Below are 17,743 nucleotides of genomic sequence, written 5' to 3'. Positions count from 1 at the left end.
CGAACACCCGACCTCCAGGCTAGCGATAATTGTATCATAAGGTCTATCATTGAGTCAACTGGTGTGGTTTCGATTCCCCGGTTGTACGTGACAAGGAGTAGGCAGGCTCACCTGTCCAACCTCATGGGTTTTCTCCAGGTTTCCTCCCACTGCTAAAGACCCCTATGAACCATATGTTAGTCCCGAAATAACCTAGTTTGTATCGAGTGGACATTAAACCCCATTTCTCTCTCGCTCACTTTGAATCCTAAGGTCTGTCTTTTCATCAAGTGGTGTAGTTTCGATTCTCAGCTTGCAACTGCACATGACAAGGAGTAAGGTCAGGAGTTTTCACTGGGTCCGCCATTCCCCACCTCTCACACTGCTAAAGACCCCTACATGCAAGCCGATAATTATTGAAATATAATTTTACCATGTTAGTCCCAAGTGACCTAGTTTGTGTTGAGTGGAGGTTAGACCATCTCTCTCTCTCTCTCTCTCTCTCTCTCTCTCTTCCAATTCATCATATCTTTGTAAATAGTGAACAGAATTCAAGCATTCTTGGTCTGATATTCCTTTTACAGATTCAATATTCCAGGTGCCCCGGTTTCCTCCCACTGCTAAAGACCCCTACGTGCAAGCGAATTATTGAAATAAAATTGAACCATATTTTAGTCCCGGAATGACCTAGTTTGTGTTCAGTGGACGTTAAACCCCATTTCTCTCTCTTTCCAGATTCAATATTCACAATATTGTAGTTTGGAAGGATTCAAACTGACAATCAGAAACTTCCAACATTACATATTCACAGAAGATATTAGCATTTTTAAAACGAAATTGAACCATTTTGGAATGATATTCCTTTTAGTGATTTAATTTGCACAATTTTTTAGCTTGTAAGGGATGAAAAAAATCGAACACTTTTATAATGTTATATAAACTTACTGTTACATTAATATTACCTAGTCTTTGTGAAACCATTGGAAAGTTCACTTTATATAACGGTCCAGATAAGATTCTGGATGAATGAGAATAAAAGGTTGATTGAAGAAAGATTGGGAGGAGATTATCTTTGTAGTTCATCTGCGGTAATCAAGGTAATCACGCTAGTTCTGGTGTTACGAGTGCTCGTGAATCACAAACACGAAAGAAATGTAGAATGTGAAGTATGTTGCGATCCTAATCCAATTCTTCAATGGAATCAAAGTCTGTCATTTTTCTTTTGAATGCCAGGATTTTAATTTAGAATCGTAGGTGTGCGATGAAAGTAGCGTTATTTTGATATGCTATACTGATAATTTATTAAAGGAGTATTATTGAAGATTAGATAATGAGCCGACAGTTCTCGCTGTAATAGTTAAAAAATTAGATAACATAAAGAGAATATGCTTAAAATTTCAGTCAAATTACTTCACTCTGACATGAGAATCGCCTGTCCAACCTCGTGGGTTTTCTCCGGTTTCCTCCCACAGCTAAAGACCCCTATGCGCAAACGTATTGTGGAAATAGAATTGAACCATATGTTAGTCCCGAAATGAACTAGTTTGTGTCGAGTGGACGTTAAACCCCATTTCTCTCTCTCTCTCTGACATGAGAAAACTGATTTTCAAAAACACTGTAGCCTTGATTGTCATCGTTACCTTTGTTACAATGATAAACAAAGTTTAAAATCATACCCATCAGATGGCATCAATGGTTGATTATGTTAATAAATGTCTAAATAATAGTTTATATAACATTTAAGGCCTAAAGAAAGACCTGCAATAGGCAGAATTAGCTCTTGCATAAAGTATGTTTAAGAGAACGACGACAGAAATTAGCATTATTTAGAGTGGTTAATGTTCATTGAAGATTTAATAAAACAAATGTTAAATAGATATGTAATCAGTGACAGCAAAATCAGTCAAAAGTTCCAAAGTCATTGTTTTACGATATGAACAAAGATAGCTTTAAAAGTATTAATTTTATTGATATGGCATGAAACTTACAAGTTCAGATTTTAAAGAAAAATTAAGCAAAGCATAAAAAATGATATTTTTAGCCTCTTTTGACATTATGTACTCGTTGGCATGCCTGTAAGGGATCCCTTGGCAGTTGGCAGTTGGATTTCAACCACTATGAGTACCGTTAGGTGGGAATACCACTATCTAGGCAAAATTGATATCATGGTACACTGCATGTTAATGTCTGTCTTCATTAATTTGGTTGCCTGAGTGGTTGGTGCAAAAAAGTAGGACGTTAAACCCCATTTTATTTTCTGTTTATTGAACTTTCGCCCCCCCCCCACCTTCCTCTATAGCCTCAGAAATTTTGTACCAGTGTTATTAACTGTTTTATTGCTTCTGAACAATTCTCTCCCTCTTTAGAAACAAAACAGTAATATTAGTTTATTTAGGAGAGGTTTAATTATATTAACTAGAAATCTAATCAGATTTATTACTAAGTCCAGGTAAACATGATATAGCTGAGTGGTTATTGACATGGTTATAGATAAGATATTAGAAATCAATAATACAGATATTGATTAACAGATAATCTTGTATAATAATCATTAGGATTAGTAACATGTGATATACTACACACAGACCTTCTGTTCTCTTGACAAGCGGAAACCGGACAGAAAATCCAAAGGAAGTTTCACGACTAAAACCTGTATCGACCCCCTAGGATCTACTTGTTATTGAGCCAGTGTCATATTAGAGACCTTAAATTCTCTTGACAAGCAGAAACCAGACTGGAAAATCAGAAGGAAGTTTCAGTACCAAGACCAAAATCCAACCCATGACCAAGGGTGCACAAACATATTTTCCCAGGGGGGCATCAAAAAATCAATTATTACCCTCAGTTAGGTCAAAAAGTAGTTAGTAAGTGTGTTTGATTCAATGTGTAAGAGACTCTGGAAAACTGGCCCATTTCCCCTCCCCCAAAAAAAGAAATCTGGACTACGCTCATGGGGGACTGTTGCACCACCCTGTTGTGCACCCCTGCCCATGACCTCATGGTTAGTGAGCCAGTATCCTACACAGTGAGCCACCATGGCCCCGTTTTTTCATTTAGCTCACCTGTTTTAATTATCCAAATCTCCTACAGAAATGCTTACTTCATTAACATTAAACTTAATATTTTATCTGGACCAAAACTGAACACCATCTACCGAACCACACACATACCTTCTGTTCTCTTGTTAATATTACCAATCAGGGGCCTGTTTCACAAAATTTTAACTAAGATAAAATTCAAATTTTAGTAATTTGATTGGATAATATTAGATTATTTTAAGTGCTTAGCCAATCAAAATTGAAGTATTTGCTAAAATTTTGATTTTATCTTTAGTTAAGATTTCGTGAAACAGGCCCCAGAGTTTATATTTGAGTTATATTTTTCTAGTCAGTTTAATGTTGTTGTTTTTTGCAACAACTTGGCATTCATTTAATAAACACATATACCCAGTTTAAACATTCTAGGTCACTTAGAAGTTGAGTTATTGTGTCCAAAAAAATATAACAGACAGACAGACAAACGTACAAGCCGATTTTAGAAGTCCCGTGCTTCCTTCGGAAAGGTAGATGTAGAGTTTGCTTCGGGAGTTGGCCGAGAAAGTTCCTAAGTATTGTTGGGAGTGATTTCCACTTGTCATTTGTGAAGGACGGAGGGCCTGGCAAGGAACAGTCTACTTGTACGGATGAGACAATAAACTTAGTTCCTGCATACACATTGGCTTGCTCGTAAAGAACCCTTAAATAGTTTCACCTCATAGCACACTGTATGGCATATGCCCATCTTCATTAGCCAAGTCTGTGCAGAAGAGTAGGACGTTAAACATGAGTTCATTTCATTTCATTTCTACGAAGAGTGGGGAAAAAATCGTTTTCTACATCTGCCTCTAGCAGCACAAGAGACCTGCACAGCATAAAATTATAGCCAGACTTTAATACTTTAAACTATTGTATTACAAAAAATTGTCACAAGTAAGAGATCATGGCATCCTACTTTTCTGCAGCACAATAAAAACCCCTATAAATGAAATTAAAACAGTTTTCACCTGATAGTAATTGGCTGATTAGTATTGAAGTAGGTAATTTGATACGGTTATCAACATAAGGTGTTGAGATAAGTGTTCATTTAATACTTTCACAAATTGTGTAATTTTATTAACTTTATACAGGTATTATAGGGAGTCATAAAGGTATAATTAACACTTTATAGGGTTTCTATGGCCCTGTAATTAGATTTATTACACCTTATTACCTATAAATGGTCACAGGTCTTCAATTTACCTATCTATATCGTTATAATCGAAAAATAAACTTTTACCTCCTATTTTTATTTCTATGTTCAGTCACTGTGTCATTAGTTCAATGACACCATCCCCATTTATAGCCTATTTAATTTATTTTTAGCTTTTTATAGCTTTCAGTTCATTGAATAAGAAAAAGGATTAAATAAGGCCAAATGAATGTGTCAATAGTTTTGCATTCATCCTTATATGTTGATGTGAATTATAAGACAAAGTTTTGCCTTCCGCAGAATCAACTATTGACTTGTATCCCCACCCCCGCATCCACCCCCACGGAAAAATACCGTATTCCTGACAATTAACAGCAATTTTGGAAATCAAAGTCCCAAATTGTGCTGATTATCTATATATAGTAACCGGTGTTGGACATGGTGGGGTATGCATCCCCCAGCCTTTAGTATTCTTAATACATGGGGTTATAAATCGATACTAAGCCAAAGTTTCTTGTGAGACAGGCATAGGTGTTATGCTGTGTGCTGTGAAAATGCATGCATTCTCAAATGTACTGAAATTTTGATTTTTAATCCTCTAAACGAAATATAGGAGAGAGATTGGTTAATTGTTTAAATTCTTTCTTCTTTCAACTGGGGTAATGCTAAACTATAAAAATTGAAGTATTGTGATCTCTCTCTCTTTCTCTCTCTCTCCCTCCCAGGCTAGCGATAATTGTATCATAAGGTCTATCATTGAGTCAACTGGTGTGGTTTCGATTCCCCGGTTGTACGTGACAAGGAGTAGGCAGGCTCACCTGTCCAACCTCTGGGTCCTCTGGTTTCTTCCTACTGCTAAAGACCCCTACTTGCAAGCAAATTATTTAAATGAAATTGAACCATATGTTAGTCCCGAAATGACCTATGTCGAGTGGACGTTAAACTCTCTCTCTCTGGCTAGCAGATGTTTATTTTAGCATCAACTGGGCATCATACAATACAAATCATTAGTTGTGTGAATGAGAAGTTGTAGCATTTTATTGCTTCAAATTGTCCATTAGAGTCAACCTATGTAAACAAACAGAAAGATTATATATAATATAAACAGATCTTTCATAAATACTGCTTGAATTTAATCTCTTAATTAATGATCAATTTGGTGTTAAGAAAATATTGTGAATTTTGAATTTAATCTCTTAATTAATCATCTATTTGGTGTTAAGAAAATATTGTGAATTTTTAATTAGATATTATAAGTTTATTGAAGGGGAATCATTTTTAAGAATTAAAATGGTAATGACAATAAACTGACAAGTAAAATGTGTCTAAATGCTCGGAAGGGACAAAAAAATGAAATGGGGTTTAACACCCTATGTAAAAGAACCCTTGAAAGTTGAAATTTAAGTGAAGAGACGTTGGAAATACTCTGTCCAGCCAAATTCGCCTCCCTATCATTGTACACTTGACCATAATAAAAATAACCACATGTTAGTTTCAAAATGTTTTGTGTTGATGAGACATCATTGAACTCTTTCCATACTCTTTTTTTTTTATATGTTTTAAAGTTTGAAGTCTTTTTTTTTGGCATACTGGGTACTCAAATGTTTTAATTTTTTTCTTTTGACATATGTTTTAAGTCTTTATTTTTGACATACTCAAATGTTTTACTTTTTTTTTTTTTTGACATATGTTTAAGTCTTCTTTATTTTTGACATACATTCTAAGTCGCTTTTTTTTTGGACATAACGTTTTAAGTCATATTTTGTGACATTCGTTTTAAGTCTTTCTTTTTTTGCACTCTCCAAACAACCAGACACATTCACAAAATATAAAAATAATAACATAAAAAAAATCCTATTATTGAAGTTTACAAGTATTCATCAATATTTTGAAATATGATATTATAGAACAAATATGTGATTATAGAAAAAGGTGAAATTATAGAAATAGGTGCAATTATAGAACAATATGCAAGTAGAGAACAAATCTATTTAATCCTACTTCAAAAGAACAGAAATATTTAATTTTATTTTAAAAATGAAAACTTAATCCGTACTTAAATATTCTTTTCATATAAACCATGAAATGAAAAGTCAATATTATTTAAATGAATTGTTTTTGTTGTGAATAAAGATGAAATTCTATTTGAATAAATCGAAGGAAAAAAAATATGTTTATTAATATTTTATTCCAACTGTTAGGGATGTAGAACTAAAGAAATTTGTTGGACACATCGGGTTGTATTGAGGAATGAAAACATATTGTTAATCGGAATTTTTACATGGTTGGGTTCCCGTTATCCTAATAAATAGTTTTATAATCAAAATGAATGAAAATGAATGAAAATTCTCCACATGAGAGAATCTTTTCATAGTGAAAATCAATGTGTGCATTAATGGCTATCACAACATCGGGTCCTCGGCTCTTCAATAGAATTGCTTCAGTACCTTTTATTACGGGGAATATTGTTAGTTAGCGAGATGGGTATTAAAATCTGTTTTAATTGATGTCCGTAGAGATCTCATCCAGAGATGTGGTGGTCACTGAATCATAGAAATCTAGATTTACTATAATACTATCAAGTCCTACTATAGCTATTCCTATTCTATTGTCATGATACAATAGCCTTAAGGTAAACTGTAAGTCAGTTTTGTGAGCTTGTCGGTGATTGGCCAGCTGTTCGTGTGAGTGTATAATGCCTGAATAGTCACATGTACCTCATAATGTACAGATAGGACTCCACTGTGTACGGTGGTTATACAGGACTCAACACAGTTCACTTAGTAACACTCAGACCTTTTAAGAATTTTTACCTATCGAAAAACGTACAAACCATCATCAACAGATGAGTTGAAACCAAGTTTTGGATGTATGAGGTTATTAAGGATTTAGAGGAGGGATTCAGAAGGAATAAAGAACGTTTTGTGACCCCTTATTGACTTTATAAGGATATATATAACACAGGTGTCTACAGTAGGGGTCAAGCCTAATTAGGGCTAGGTGTATATATAACTGGAGAAAAGGGGTCAGATATTTCATGGAGGAATGAATTATGGTCATTTGAACAGTTGACCAAAGGCCTTTAGCTGTTCTAATGTGATTTATGTTCACACTAAATGTTTGAATTCAGTGATCTATGTGAACTGAGTTGAGGATATATTCAAAACCGTGTTACATTTTAGTGAATTTATTATTTCATTTCGAAAAAAAAAAAAAGGAATAAAAAAAAATGTGGATTATTAGCTGTTTTTGATCTAGAATAATTTTTGGATAAATCACACATGAAGTGGGTAAGACAACAGGTGATTTTCAAATGACGTTTGATTTTGCTATTTTTCACAGGTGTTGGGTGCTTTTAATGAGACCATGTTGACATAACTCTAGTCGTATGTCACGTTTATAAACATGTATACGTAGAGAGCGTATAGATAAATACAGTCTTATGTTTATACTACCTTGCTATATTTCTATATTTGGCTTTTATTCACCACTTACTAGTACTAACAACTCACTTATTTTTTAAAGACTTTTAATGACGAAAATTACCCAATAAACGAATATCAAAAAATCACCTTTGTTCAGGTGTTTCTGTGTGTTGACAGGATAACTTAGCTGTTATTCAGTACTTTCTAATTACAAGTAAATACTATATTTTGTAAAGACTTTTAATGATAAAATTATCTGATTCAAAAATAATATCTTGAAATCAAGTTTTCAGGTTTTTCGGTGTGTTGATATAAAACAAATTTGAGCTAGATATATAAAGATAAGTCAGTTTCATAAAAGATTTCATTTTTTTTTACCATTTCTTTAAAAATTCTAATTCAGTCTTTCGCGTTATATCTTTGTAGATCTTCTGCAAACAAATTAGAAATACGAAAAAAAAGAAATATCCAACAATATATAATAATTCCTAGCTTCCGATGAAGGGATTTTTAAAGCAATATGAATTAAATCTAATCCTTTAGACACAAAATGAGTTATTTACTGTAGAATTCTGCAATATGAGTTATTTACTGTAAAATTCTGCTTATCTTATTAAATGAAGGGAATTAAAATGAAGAAAAGAAATTAGTAAATGTAAAAATTTCCTCAATTTTTAGATCTGGAAAAGTTCAGGATTTTTTATGAATCAAAGTCATATACATGTAATTTAAGGCTTAAATATGCTGGACTATAAAACGGAAATTATACGCTGTCCAATACAATTTCATTTGTTTAAAAGTTTCAGATTTTTATAAATGAAAGTATATAATTTATTGAACTAAAAACCTATGTTTATGTTGAAATAGATGAGGGAACCGGTTTGGTTTGTGTGAATGTCATTTATGATTTAGAATGTCGGACTAAATGATTACTCAATGTTTGGGTTGAAAATCCAAACAGATGTCTAATCTGTAAGACCTTGGACATCGACACAAGTAATCCTTACTTTGACAAGACAAACAATTGCTCGGCAAACAATCACTATTCTTTCCCAATTCTTGTGCAACTCCTTTTGAAGTTAACTTTAAATCTTTTTGTTTGTCGTCTGCTAGTAACAAGAGCAGACGGACAAGACACATCATCCAATGAATAGTGTCAAATTTCTAACCAGTTTGAATGAGATAACAGTTGAATTTAAAATGTACAAAATCGGCCATTATTTTTTAAAACTTTCTGTCTCAAATTTGTAAATTAATTTTTTTTTAAAAAAGTAGAAAAACATCTTTGAAGATTCCTACCATGATTTAAGGTTCTTGAAATAAAAACCAAAGATTAAACTTTTAGCTATATTACTCCACTTTGCAGTGGCTATTTTAAATATCACCCCATATTTGTTATTTGTTTAGGGTTGTCTTAACAAAATCTAATAGACTTTGATTGAGAAAGCACAGAAGTAAATATGACTGCGTTCTGATTCTTGAAGAGATCCAAAAGAAAAATACACAGTTCGAACATTTAGTGCCCATGCTGTGGTCAAAAGTTTATTTAATTCTAATGAAATTCTCGAAAGAGAAAACACACATAAACGATTTGAATCGCCATGTTTGCCAGGGTTTCCCTGGTGACGTGTAAAATCCTACAGGAAAATAAACATCCGATTACAAATATTTGATGAATTTATCAAGATCGTTAACCTGCTGAGATAAATTAGCGTTGTTTTCTTGATTTGATGAGGTTGAAGAACTTTCTATTAGTTATTTTGTTTGTAACAATAAAACAAAAGCGTTGTTTGCACTCTTTTCATTTTGATCTGTATGATGGTTTGATAGCAAATTTGAAATACTGTACTGATAAAGTAACAATAAAAACAAAATTGTTTTTTTTTGCACCATTTTCATTACGATCTGGACGGTATAATCATAAGTTTAAAACACTGTTAAAAAATCTTTTTTTTATTTTCATGTGATCTGAGCTCGATGTTTCAGACAACATTATCTTTAATGACTAAATTAAAATAGCTAAATATTGATTTCAAATCCTAGTTTTTAATTAATTCTTATTTCTGGTTGAAAATGTGAATCACAGTTTTAATAACAACTGAATTATTTTACAGTTTCGGTAATTTTATCAGAAGACATCAGGGATTTTCCAATGTGGAAATATAATACTTTGACACAGAACTGAATCATAACATAACTGGAGAAATGAACTGGACAAATTTGTGAAATAGAAAACGTACAAATCTCCAAACATTTTGCGTGAATAACTAACTGTATCTTATCGTCACTTTATTTCATTGAAACTTTTTAACATTTACTACAACTACTAACAAAGATGTCTGCCTCTTCTGCACCTTGGCGTCTGTCTTCCGATTAACATTATTCTTACTCTGTGCTTGGATTAATCATTTATTGGTGGAGGATTAACGCTGGAGAGTAGTGTGGTGATGGGTTCGTTTTAATTATCAACATTTGAACAATATTTTGAACATATCGTGAGGAATTTATAATCCAGTCTATTGTGGTATAGTGAATCTACCAGGGAAACAAAAATTGGAATACATGTACATTTATTTTATCAGGGATACATTTTGATATTTGCAGGGATACATAATTTATATGGTTTACAATTAAACAGGGAAAATCTAAAAAAAAATACACATTGGGGAACAAATGTGATTAATGACATTTAAGGGACATTTACTGGGAGAGATATGGGATTATATCCATGCATTTTGAGGTGTGAACAAGGGAATTTATGAACATTCCAAGTGATATTGTATGAACAAGGATTATATCCCATATGGACGAGGGTTTGAACCATTTTATTGCAGGGAATTTATCTTAAAAGTGACAAGGATTTTACAGGGCATTAAACCACATTATTACATTCAATTGATGAACACATACATATTAAGGGATATAGTACTAATAAGGAGTATACCCCACGTGTACAAGGGATAAAACAGTATTATTGCAGGGATTTTATCATAAGGGATATAGTACTGATAATACCCCACGTGTACAAGGGATAAAACAGTATTATTACAGGGGTTTTATCTTTAGGGATATAGTACTGACAATGATAATACCCCACGTGTACAAGGGATTAAACTACATTATTGCAGGGAATTTACGAACATTTTAAGGGATATAGTACTAAGGAGGATAAATCCCAGACAAGGATAATACCCCACGTGTATGAGGGATTAAACCACAGTATTGCAGGGAATTTACGAACATCTATAGTGATACTAAAACAAAGTTTTTATCCCAGATGTAAGAGGAAACAAACAAGGAGTATTAATAAAGGGGTTTTATGAGCTCCTTATTGTGATATATTTTACGTATTTGCCTACCCCTTTCAGGTAAGGTGTCAGCTGTAAGTGTGTAAAATGATGTGTATTATTAATGTGTTGCTGACGCTGGTTGCGATATTACCCATCTGTATTCAAGCTAATTCCGGTAAGTCGAAAAACTTTTTTATTTCTTCTTTATACCCTTATATCCTAAGTTTATGTCCTATTCAAGAGCAGAGTTCTATTTGGAAATAAGTTTTGTAATTTATGATAAAACAGGATGACTGCACAAGAAAACACAGATAGAGCAAATGATACGTTGATTCACATTCAAAAACAACCCTACACTAATAGTGATGACTATCATTAGGGAAAAGTTCTGTAATTTATGATGAAATATTGAAAATTTTGATGACAAATCGTGATAATTGCACTAGAAAACGCAGATAGAAGAAACGCTACTTTGATGCACTACAGTTAGATATACATTCTAAAGCTACCCTACACTTTGTCTTATAACGATTTTCATACACATCCATTTCATGATCATTGCATATGGCTATTGCTGTCACATGATTGTTCAAAATGGTGATCGTTAGATGTTGTTTAAACGACTACTGGTATATTTATCATTGCTGGAGGTCCCGTTAACACATTGACGTGCACGTAAGAGAACCCTTAACAGTCGGAATTTAGGCTCAAACACTGTTATTGCATAATGTCTGCTCGTCTTTATTAGTCCCATTGGTGCAGGGGGTTGGATGGCCGAATGGTTAGCACGTGCGCGATGTATCATAAGACCTGTCATTGAGTCAACTGGCGTGGTTTCGACAAAGAGTGACAAGGAGTAGGGTCGTCTGTCCAACCTCGTGGGTTTTCTCCGGGTCCTCCGGTTTCCTCCCACTGCTAAAGACCCCTACGCGCAAGTGAATTTTTGAAATAAAATTAAACCATATGTTAGTCCTAAAATCACCTAGTTTCTCTCTCTCTCTCTCCCATTGGTGCAGAAAAGTGAACCCCTTTTCTTCAATACATTGACGGATTTGATTTGAATATACAGACATTATCAAGACATCTTTCAGTGAAAAACAAAGCGAAATAAAATAATCATGACAAGACACAGACAATAAATGCGTTTTTCACAGATTTTAATATTTCATATACGAAGAAATTTATATTTGAAATATAACTTAATAACAAAATCGCAGAAAGATGAAAAGCAGACTTCACCACATATCTTTCATAATTCTTTTAAGATTTTTATGCGATTTGATTATCGTGGATGGTAAAATGGCCGTCACTTGTCCCAAGACCAGTGTCTTTTGTCTAGAATCAACATCAGACGTAGAGTGAGGTGACTCGAGGATATTTAAACACGTTTTCTCTGTTTGCCGACGCTGGAACGATTGTTGGAATGGTCCGGTCTCTAATACGATTAGTCTGTACCCGGTGGACATCATGGAGAATGGATTTCTATAGATAATCTTACCCAGATTTCTTACCAGACAGTCTTCCTCCATTTGAAGCAGGTTGAACAGTTCACACAGACAAACTTAATGTTTAAAATTTAAGGCATGTAGAACTTGGAACTGATTTCCAAACTTGTCTCTTTGATCGAAAACATGGTTCCAGTTACAAGTTATAAGCATTTATCTGAATTTTAGGGCATGGCTAAGAAAATTTGTACACTTTTGTAACATTTCATTAAGAAAACAGGTGGTTGGTTGGCCGAATACACGTAACATCATAATGGTTTTGATTCCTTGCTTGTACATGACAAGGAGTAGGGTTGCCTGTCCCAACCTAGTGGGTTTTTTTTCTCCTGGGCCCTTATTCACGAAAACTTAAACTAAGATACAATCGAAATTTTAAGAAATACTGCAATTCGATTGGCTGACCAGTAAAATCAATTTGCATATATCCAATGAAGTTGCAGTATTTCTTAAAATTTCAATTGTAACTTAGTTTAAGTTTTCGTGAATAAGGGCCCAGGTCCTTCGGTTTCCTCCCACTGCTAAAGACCACTACGTGCAAGCGAATTATTGAAATAAAATTAAAAAATATGTTAGTCTTGAAATGACATAGTTTGTGTAGAATGGACGTTAAATCTAATTTCTCTTTCTTTCTTGATTAAGAAAACAAATATCAATGGAAGATAATCTCTTGTTTTGGATTAAATCAGATTAAAAAAAAAACAGGATCATCAACTGATTGTAGGTGGTGCTGGTGCTGCCTTGGACATATTTTTAATTCATATCTTTTTAAATACTGAATAGAATGTTGAGCCATTTTTAGACACATTTCCTTTTACAGATTCAATTTTCACAATATTGTAGTTTGCAAGGGATTCAAAATTGGTCAAATAAAATAAAACCAAGTACGAACAATCCAAACCACTAGACAAAATTCGAAGTCCTAAAAAAACGGTATAGGCAAAATGGTGTAATCAGCAAATGGACTGTTCACCGTGTACAAAATACACGACAAACAGTGGTAACAGGTGTCCGGAAGAGTAAGCTTACCCTATCCTGGTGCCACACCCACCAAAGCTGCATCAAATGATGTTCAGAAACTTTAATCAGTATTATTTCAACCAATTGTCGCATTATTTCAACAGTATGTATATATATGATTATATGCGTAGCAGTAGAAAGAAGTTAAAGACAAATTGGCAGTGAGAGTACAGTGTACAGACACATATAGCATGTAGAATATTCAAATGATTTTAGCATTGACCACCAATCAGTCGAATTGAAAGCCATCAGGTTTATTAGCATATTGATAGCCTCATCTCATCGAATATTCATAAGTCAGGAACAAATGTCATCAACGAAATCATTCTATTGTCTTCTCGACATTCTCTTTCATTTTCTTCGCTAATTTAACGAGCCAACCCTTCAGTGATTTCTGAGCTCTTAAGTTGGTGTAATTGCCAATACAAGGACATAAATGTTCAAATTTGAGCTGCATTGGAAAAAATAACTTTTGGTTTAAAATTAGCCCCCTGCCCCCGTTGGTACTGTTCTGCCGTACAGTGTTCTGTGAGGGAAATTTTCCCTGGATAGCGGCTTGACGGCTTACTCTTATATCGAATTCCAACTGCTAGGGGAACTTTAACATGCACATATACATGTACACGAGTCCTCCAGTATGTGATGGGACCTCGTTTTTTTTTTGTTCCATCCAAACGATTAGACAGCTCTCATTTTTTGGACAAAAAAAATGACTAGACAGCTGTCCTTGTCAGGCCCTTATTGCAGACAAGTTAGGATTAAAAGGACAGAACTGAGTCCCTAAACTCTTAACTCTACTAGTGACTGAAAGTGATGTATGAGTTTTGGCACCCGCCTGTGTGCAAATGGTCAGTTGACCCAAGTTTTGACGAGTAAATGGGCTTAGGTCATAAGGTCTGTCATTGAGTCAAGTGGCTTGGCTTCCTTTACCAGCTTGTATGTGTCCAACCTCGTGGGTTTTCTCCAGTTTCCATCCACTGCTAAAGACCCCTACGTACAAGCGAATTATTGAAATAAAATTGAACAATATGGCAGTCCCGAAATGACCTAGTTTGTATCGAGTGGACTGTGTGGACATTAAACCCCACTTTCTCTTTTTAACGAGTCAGAAATTCTTTCATATTCCACGAACCTCTGTTCATAAGTCAAATCGAACAAATCAATTAGAATTAGGTACAAGTCTGGTGTCTGTAATTTACCGCCATTTTACTTCCATGTCTTCCTTTCTGGAACCAGTTTATGATATACGGCATCTATCATATGGTCATTATTTATTGGAACAAGTCTGTAAAAATAACCGTAAACTATCATCGTAGCTGGTAATCAAAAGCAAGAGACGGGTTTTGTATTGTACGTAAATTGGTAATTATTCATGGAGAATGAAAACCATTGATCGGTTTACACGTCCGGTATGATGATTCACGATGTATTCGACTTATTTAAACATTATGCTATCTCGTAGAAATTTGATAAATCAATTGACATTCTCGGATTCCTGGCCAATTTTCTTTCCTTTTACTCCAATAATATTCGATGTCTTTGATTTGTCATGCAAAAAAGTAATGGTTTTGTTACGTCTTAATGTTTTGGAATATTTTTCCATTGGCATCTCAGATAAAAAAGGTTTTTATAAGTTTCGAAAAAAAAATCTATAATCTGTTGGGATTTCATTATTGTAAGATATAATTCTCCCAAAATCTATTATTTTAAAATTATTTGAATCATTTATTTTAAAATTATTTGAATCATTTATTTTAAAATTATTTGAATCATTTATTTTATTAAAGTAAAGAGAATTGATATGACTATTATAAATCTACTGGCTTTGATATCAGTGTTTTACATGTTGGCTTCCAGATAAAAGAACATTTGACAGTTGGAATTTTAAATAAGATTTGAGGGGGGCTGGATGGCCGAATGGTTAGCGCATGCGTGCCGTATCATAATTTCTGTCATTGAGTCAACTGGCATGGTTTTGATTCACTGGTTATACGTGACAAGGAGTAGAGTTGCCTGTCCAGCCTTGTCAGTTTTCTCTGTGTCCTCCGGTTTCCTCCCATATGTTAGTCCCGAAATGACCTAGTTTGTGTCGTAGGTGTTAAACCCCATCTCTCTCTCTCTCTCAAAATAAGAGTTGGCCATAGCGCTCGCTACTGTCTGGGCAAAATTTCCCTCGTTCACACTGTAGAAAAGTAGGATGTTAAATCAAGTTCATGTCTTCATTTCTCACTTACTGCGTTAAACAAGGAAGGTACACAAAAAAAACATGTCCACTTGATAATTATTGTAAATAAAAGTAATCATATGTTAGTCTCAAAATGACGTCAGTTGTTTGTCGACCAGGAAATATGTCCCCATTCCATTACAGCATATATATAGCCAAGTTGACTTTAATTACTTCTTGCTTGGACAAAATTCTTCAAGCAGAAAATTCACCTCTTGAAAGCTAATTTTCTTGGCTATGAATCTATGAAATTCTATGAGTTGAGAGGCTGGATATTGAAGAGATGAGGAAGGTTGTTTATGAAAATTTGTGTCGTCAAGAGGCTCAGTGTGGAAGTGCCAAGATGCCGGTAGCCAAAAGCCGTTTGACATTATGTTTTGTTGTCATCGCAAAATATTGATTCTCTATGAACAATGATCGCTATACACAAAATGATCCCAATTTATGTTATAAATACGCAAGGAAAAAAACCCATGGAAATATCATTTGATGGATGGGAATGTAATACATTTCATCATACTTTGTCGTAAAGATTAGTTTCAAAATTCAGATACAATACTTTAGTTTTTGTCTAGTGCAATTTAGAAATTTTATTTGTTTTATCCATAAGCTTAAATATGTCTTTAAGTTAGATTCAGAATTCTGTTTTAACTGGTGACTGGATTTGAGCCTGGATTTGAACGGATTAAAATCCTGTTGATGACAAAATAAAAACGGAACATGATGGATGGCACTTTTGCTTCTTCACCTTTTTTGGTTTCAATGCAATGATTTATTTTTTTGGCACAGATATGGACATTTGCTTTATATGTATTAAAAAAGCATTAATGATGAGCCGCTGACTTCAATAAGTTCAGTGGATGGTTGTCTAATTGTACAAGACATTTTGGATTTTTTGTCGGACGTGTATTACACTTACCAATAAATACATTGATTAAAACAATTCTGTGTCTGACTTAATGACAGACACAAGAATGATTGTGCTTGACATAGCCATGGATAGCCACTTCCCTTGTTGCATATAGGGGGGGGGGGGGATTGCAGGTACGCCCTGTATCAAAAGGTCTGTCATTGAGTCAACTGGCGGGGTTTCGATACCCCTTTTGTATGTGGCAAGGAGTAGGGTCGCCTGTCCAACCTTGTGGGTTTTTCTCCAGGTCCTCCGGTTTCCTCCCTCTACTAAAGACTCCTATGCGCAAGCGAATGGTTGAAATAAAATTGAACCTAGTTTGTGTCGAGTGGACATTAAACACCATTTCTCTCTCTTTCTCTTGTTACATACAGGATTGAATGCACAATGAGTAGATGACAGAGCAGCTGAATCTAGCATTTTAAAAACTGGTAGCGAGTTAGGGTTTCTGAACTGATTTATTCACCCCACCATTTCGTTCAGTCGGTCTATCAATAAGGATTTTAATTTTACCTGACATTTTGAACTTTGAGCTAGACATGTATTAAACATATCATTTAAAACACTGATAAAAAACAAATCTGTGTCACCGTCAAAATGAGAGATGACATAGGGATTGTGCCTGACAGAGCCAGAAGTTTTCCCTGACCCTTTTCAGTGATAGGTGCTTTATTTCAAGATTTGTGTGCTAAACAAAATGACAGGCACCTGACAAGACCGAATTTATGCCTGACATAATCTGTGACATGTGCCTTATTTCCAGAGTTTGAGAATAATTATATTTTTGAAAGTGATAATGACTTTATTTCAAAGCATTTTTATTAGTTGTACTTTATGTATTTCTATTTCCAGTCCAGTGTACCCATTGGCGTGCACATAAAACTACCCTTGACAGTTGAAATTCAAAATGGGCAAAAATAGCACACTGTATGGATTCTTCAATAGCCCAAATGACGCAAAAGACTAGGACTTTAAACCCCTTTTCATTTCATTCTAGTAAATATATAATAAATGAAAAAGAAAACTGCTGTGTCGAGGATATAAAAGTTTTATTATAATACTTTAATAAAAGAGACTATAGGTTTCTATCTTTATGTTAAGGACGCTGTACATTTCTCTCCCTTCTTCAATAGATGACTTCCTCTCGGCATGTTACCTTTGAAATC

The 17,743-nt window shown here is 34.2% G+C and overlaps 1 protein-coding gene across 1 annotated transcript in view; it reads left to right on the top strand.

Moving 5' to 3' along the window:
- Positions 1-6,929: 6,929 nt before the first annotated feature.
- LOC126817797 (tyrosine-protein phosphatase Lar) overlaps positions 6,930-17,743 on the top strand; it is a 144,620-nt gene continuing 133,806 nt past the window's right edge. The window contains exons 1-2 of the mRNA XM_056100187.1: positions 6,930-7,496; positions 11,000-11,096. Of these exons, the coding sequence (XP_055956162.1) occupies positions 11,027-11,096 (70 nt within the window). The 5' untranslated portion in view covers positions 6,930-7,496; positions 11,000-11,026. The remainder of the gene's footprint in view (positions 7,497-10,999; positions 11,097-17,743) is intronic.

The sequence above is a fragment of the Patella vulgata genome, chromosome 4 (genome assembly GCF_932274485.2).
Source record: "Patella vulgata chromosome 4, xgPatVulg1.2, whole genome shotgun sequence".
In the NCBI taxonomy this organism is placed as follows: domain Eukaryota; kingdom Metazoa; phylum Mollusca; class Gastropoda; family Patellidae; genus Patella; species Patella vulgata.
The sequence above is the reverse complement of the archived record's forward strand: the minus strand, read 5'-3'. Positions and strand labels throughout refer to the sequence as shown.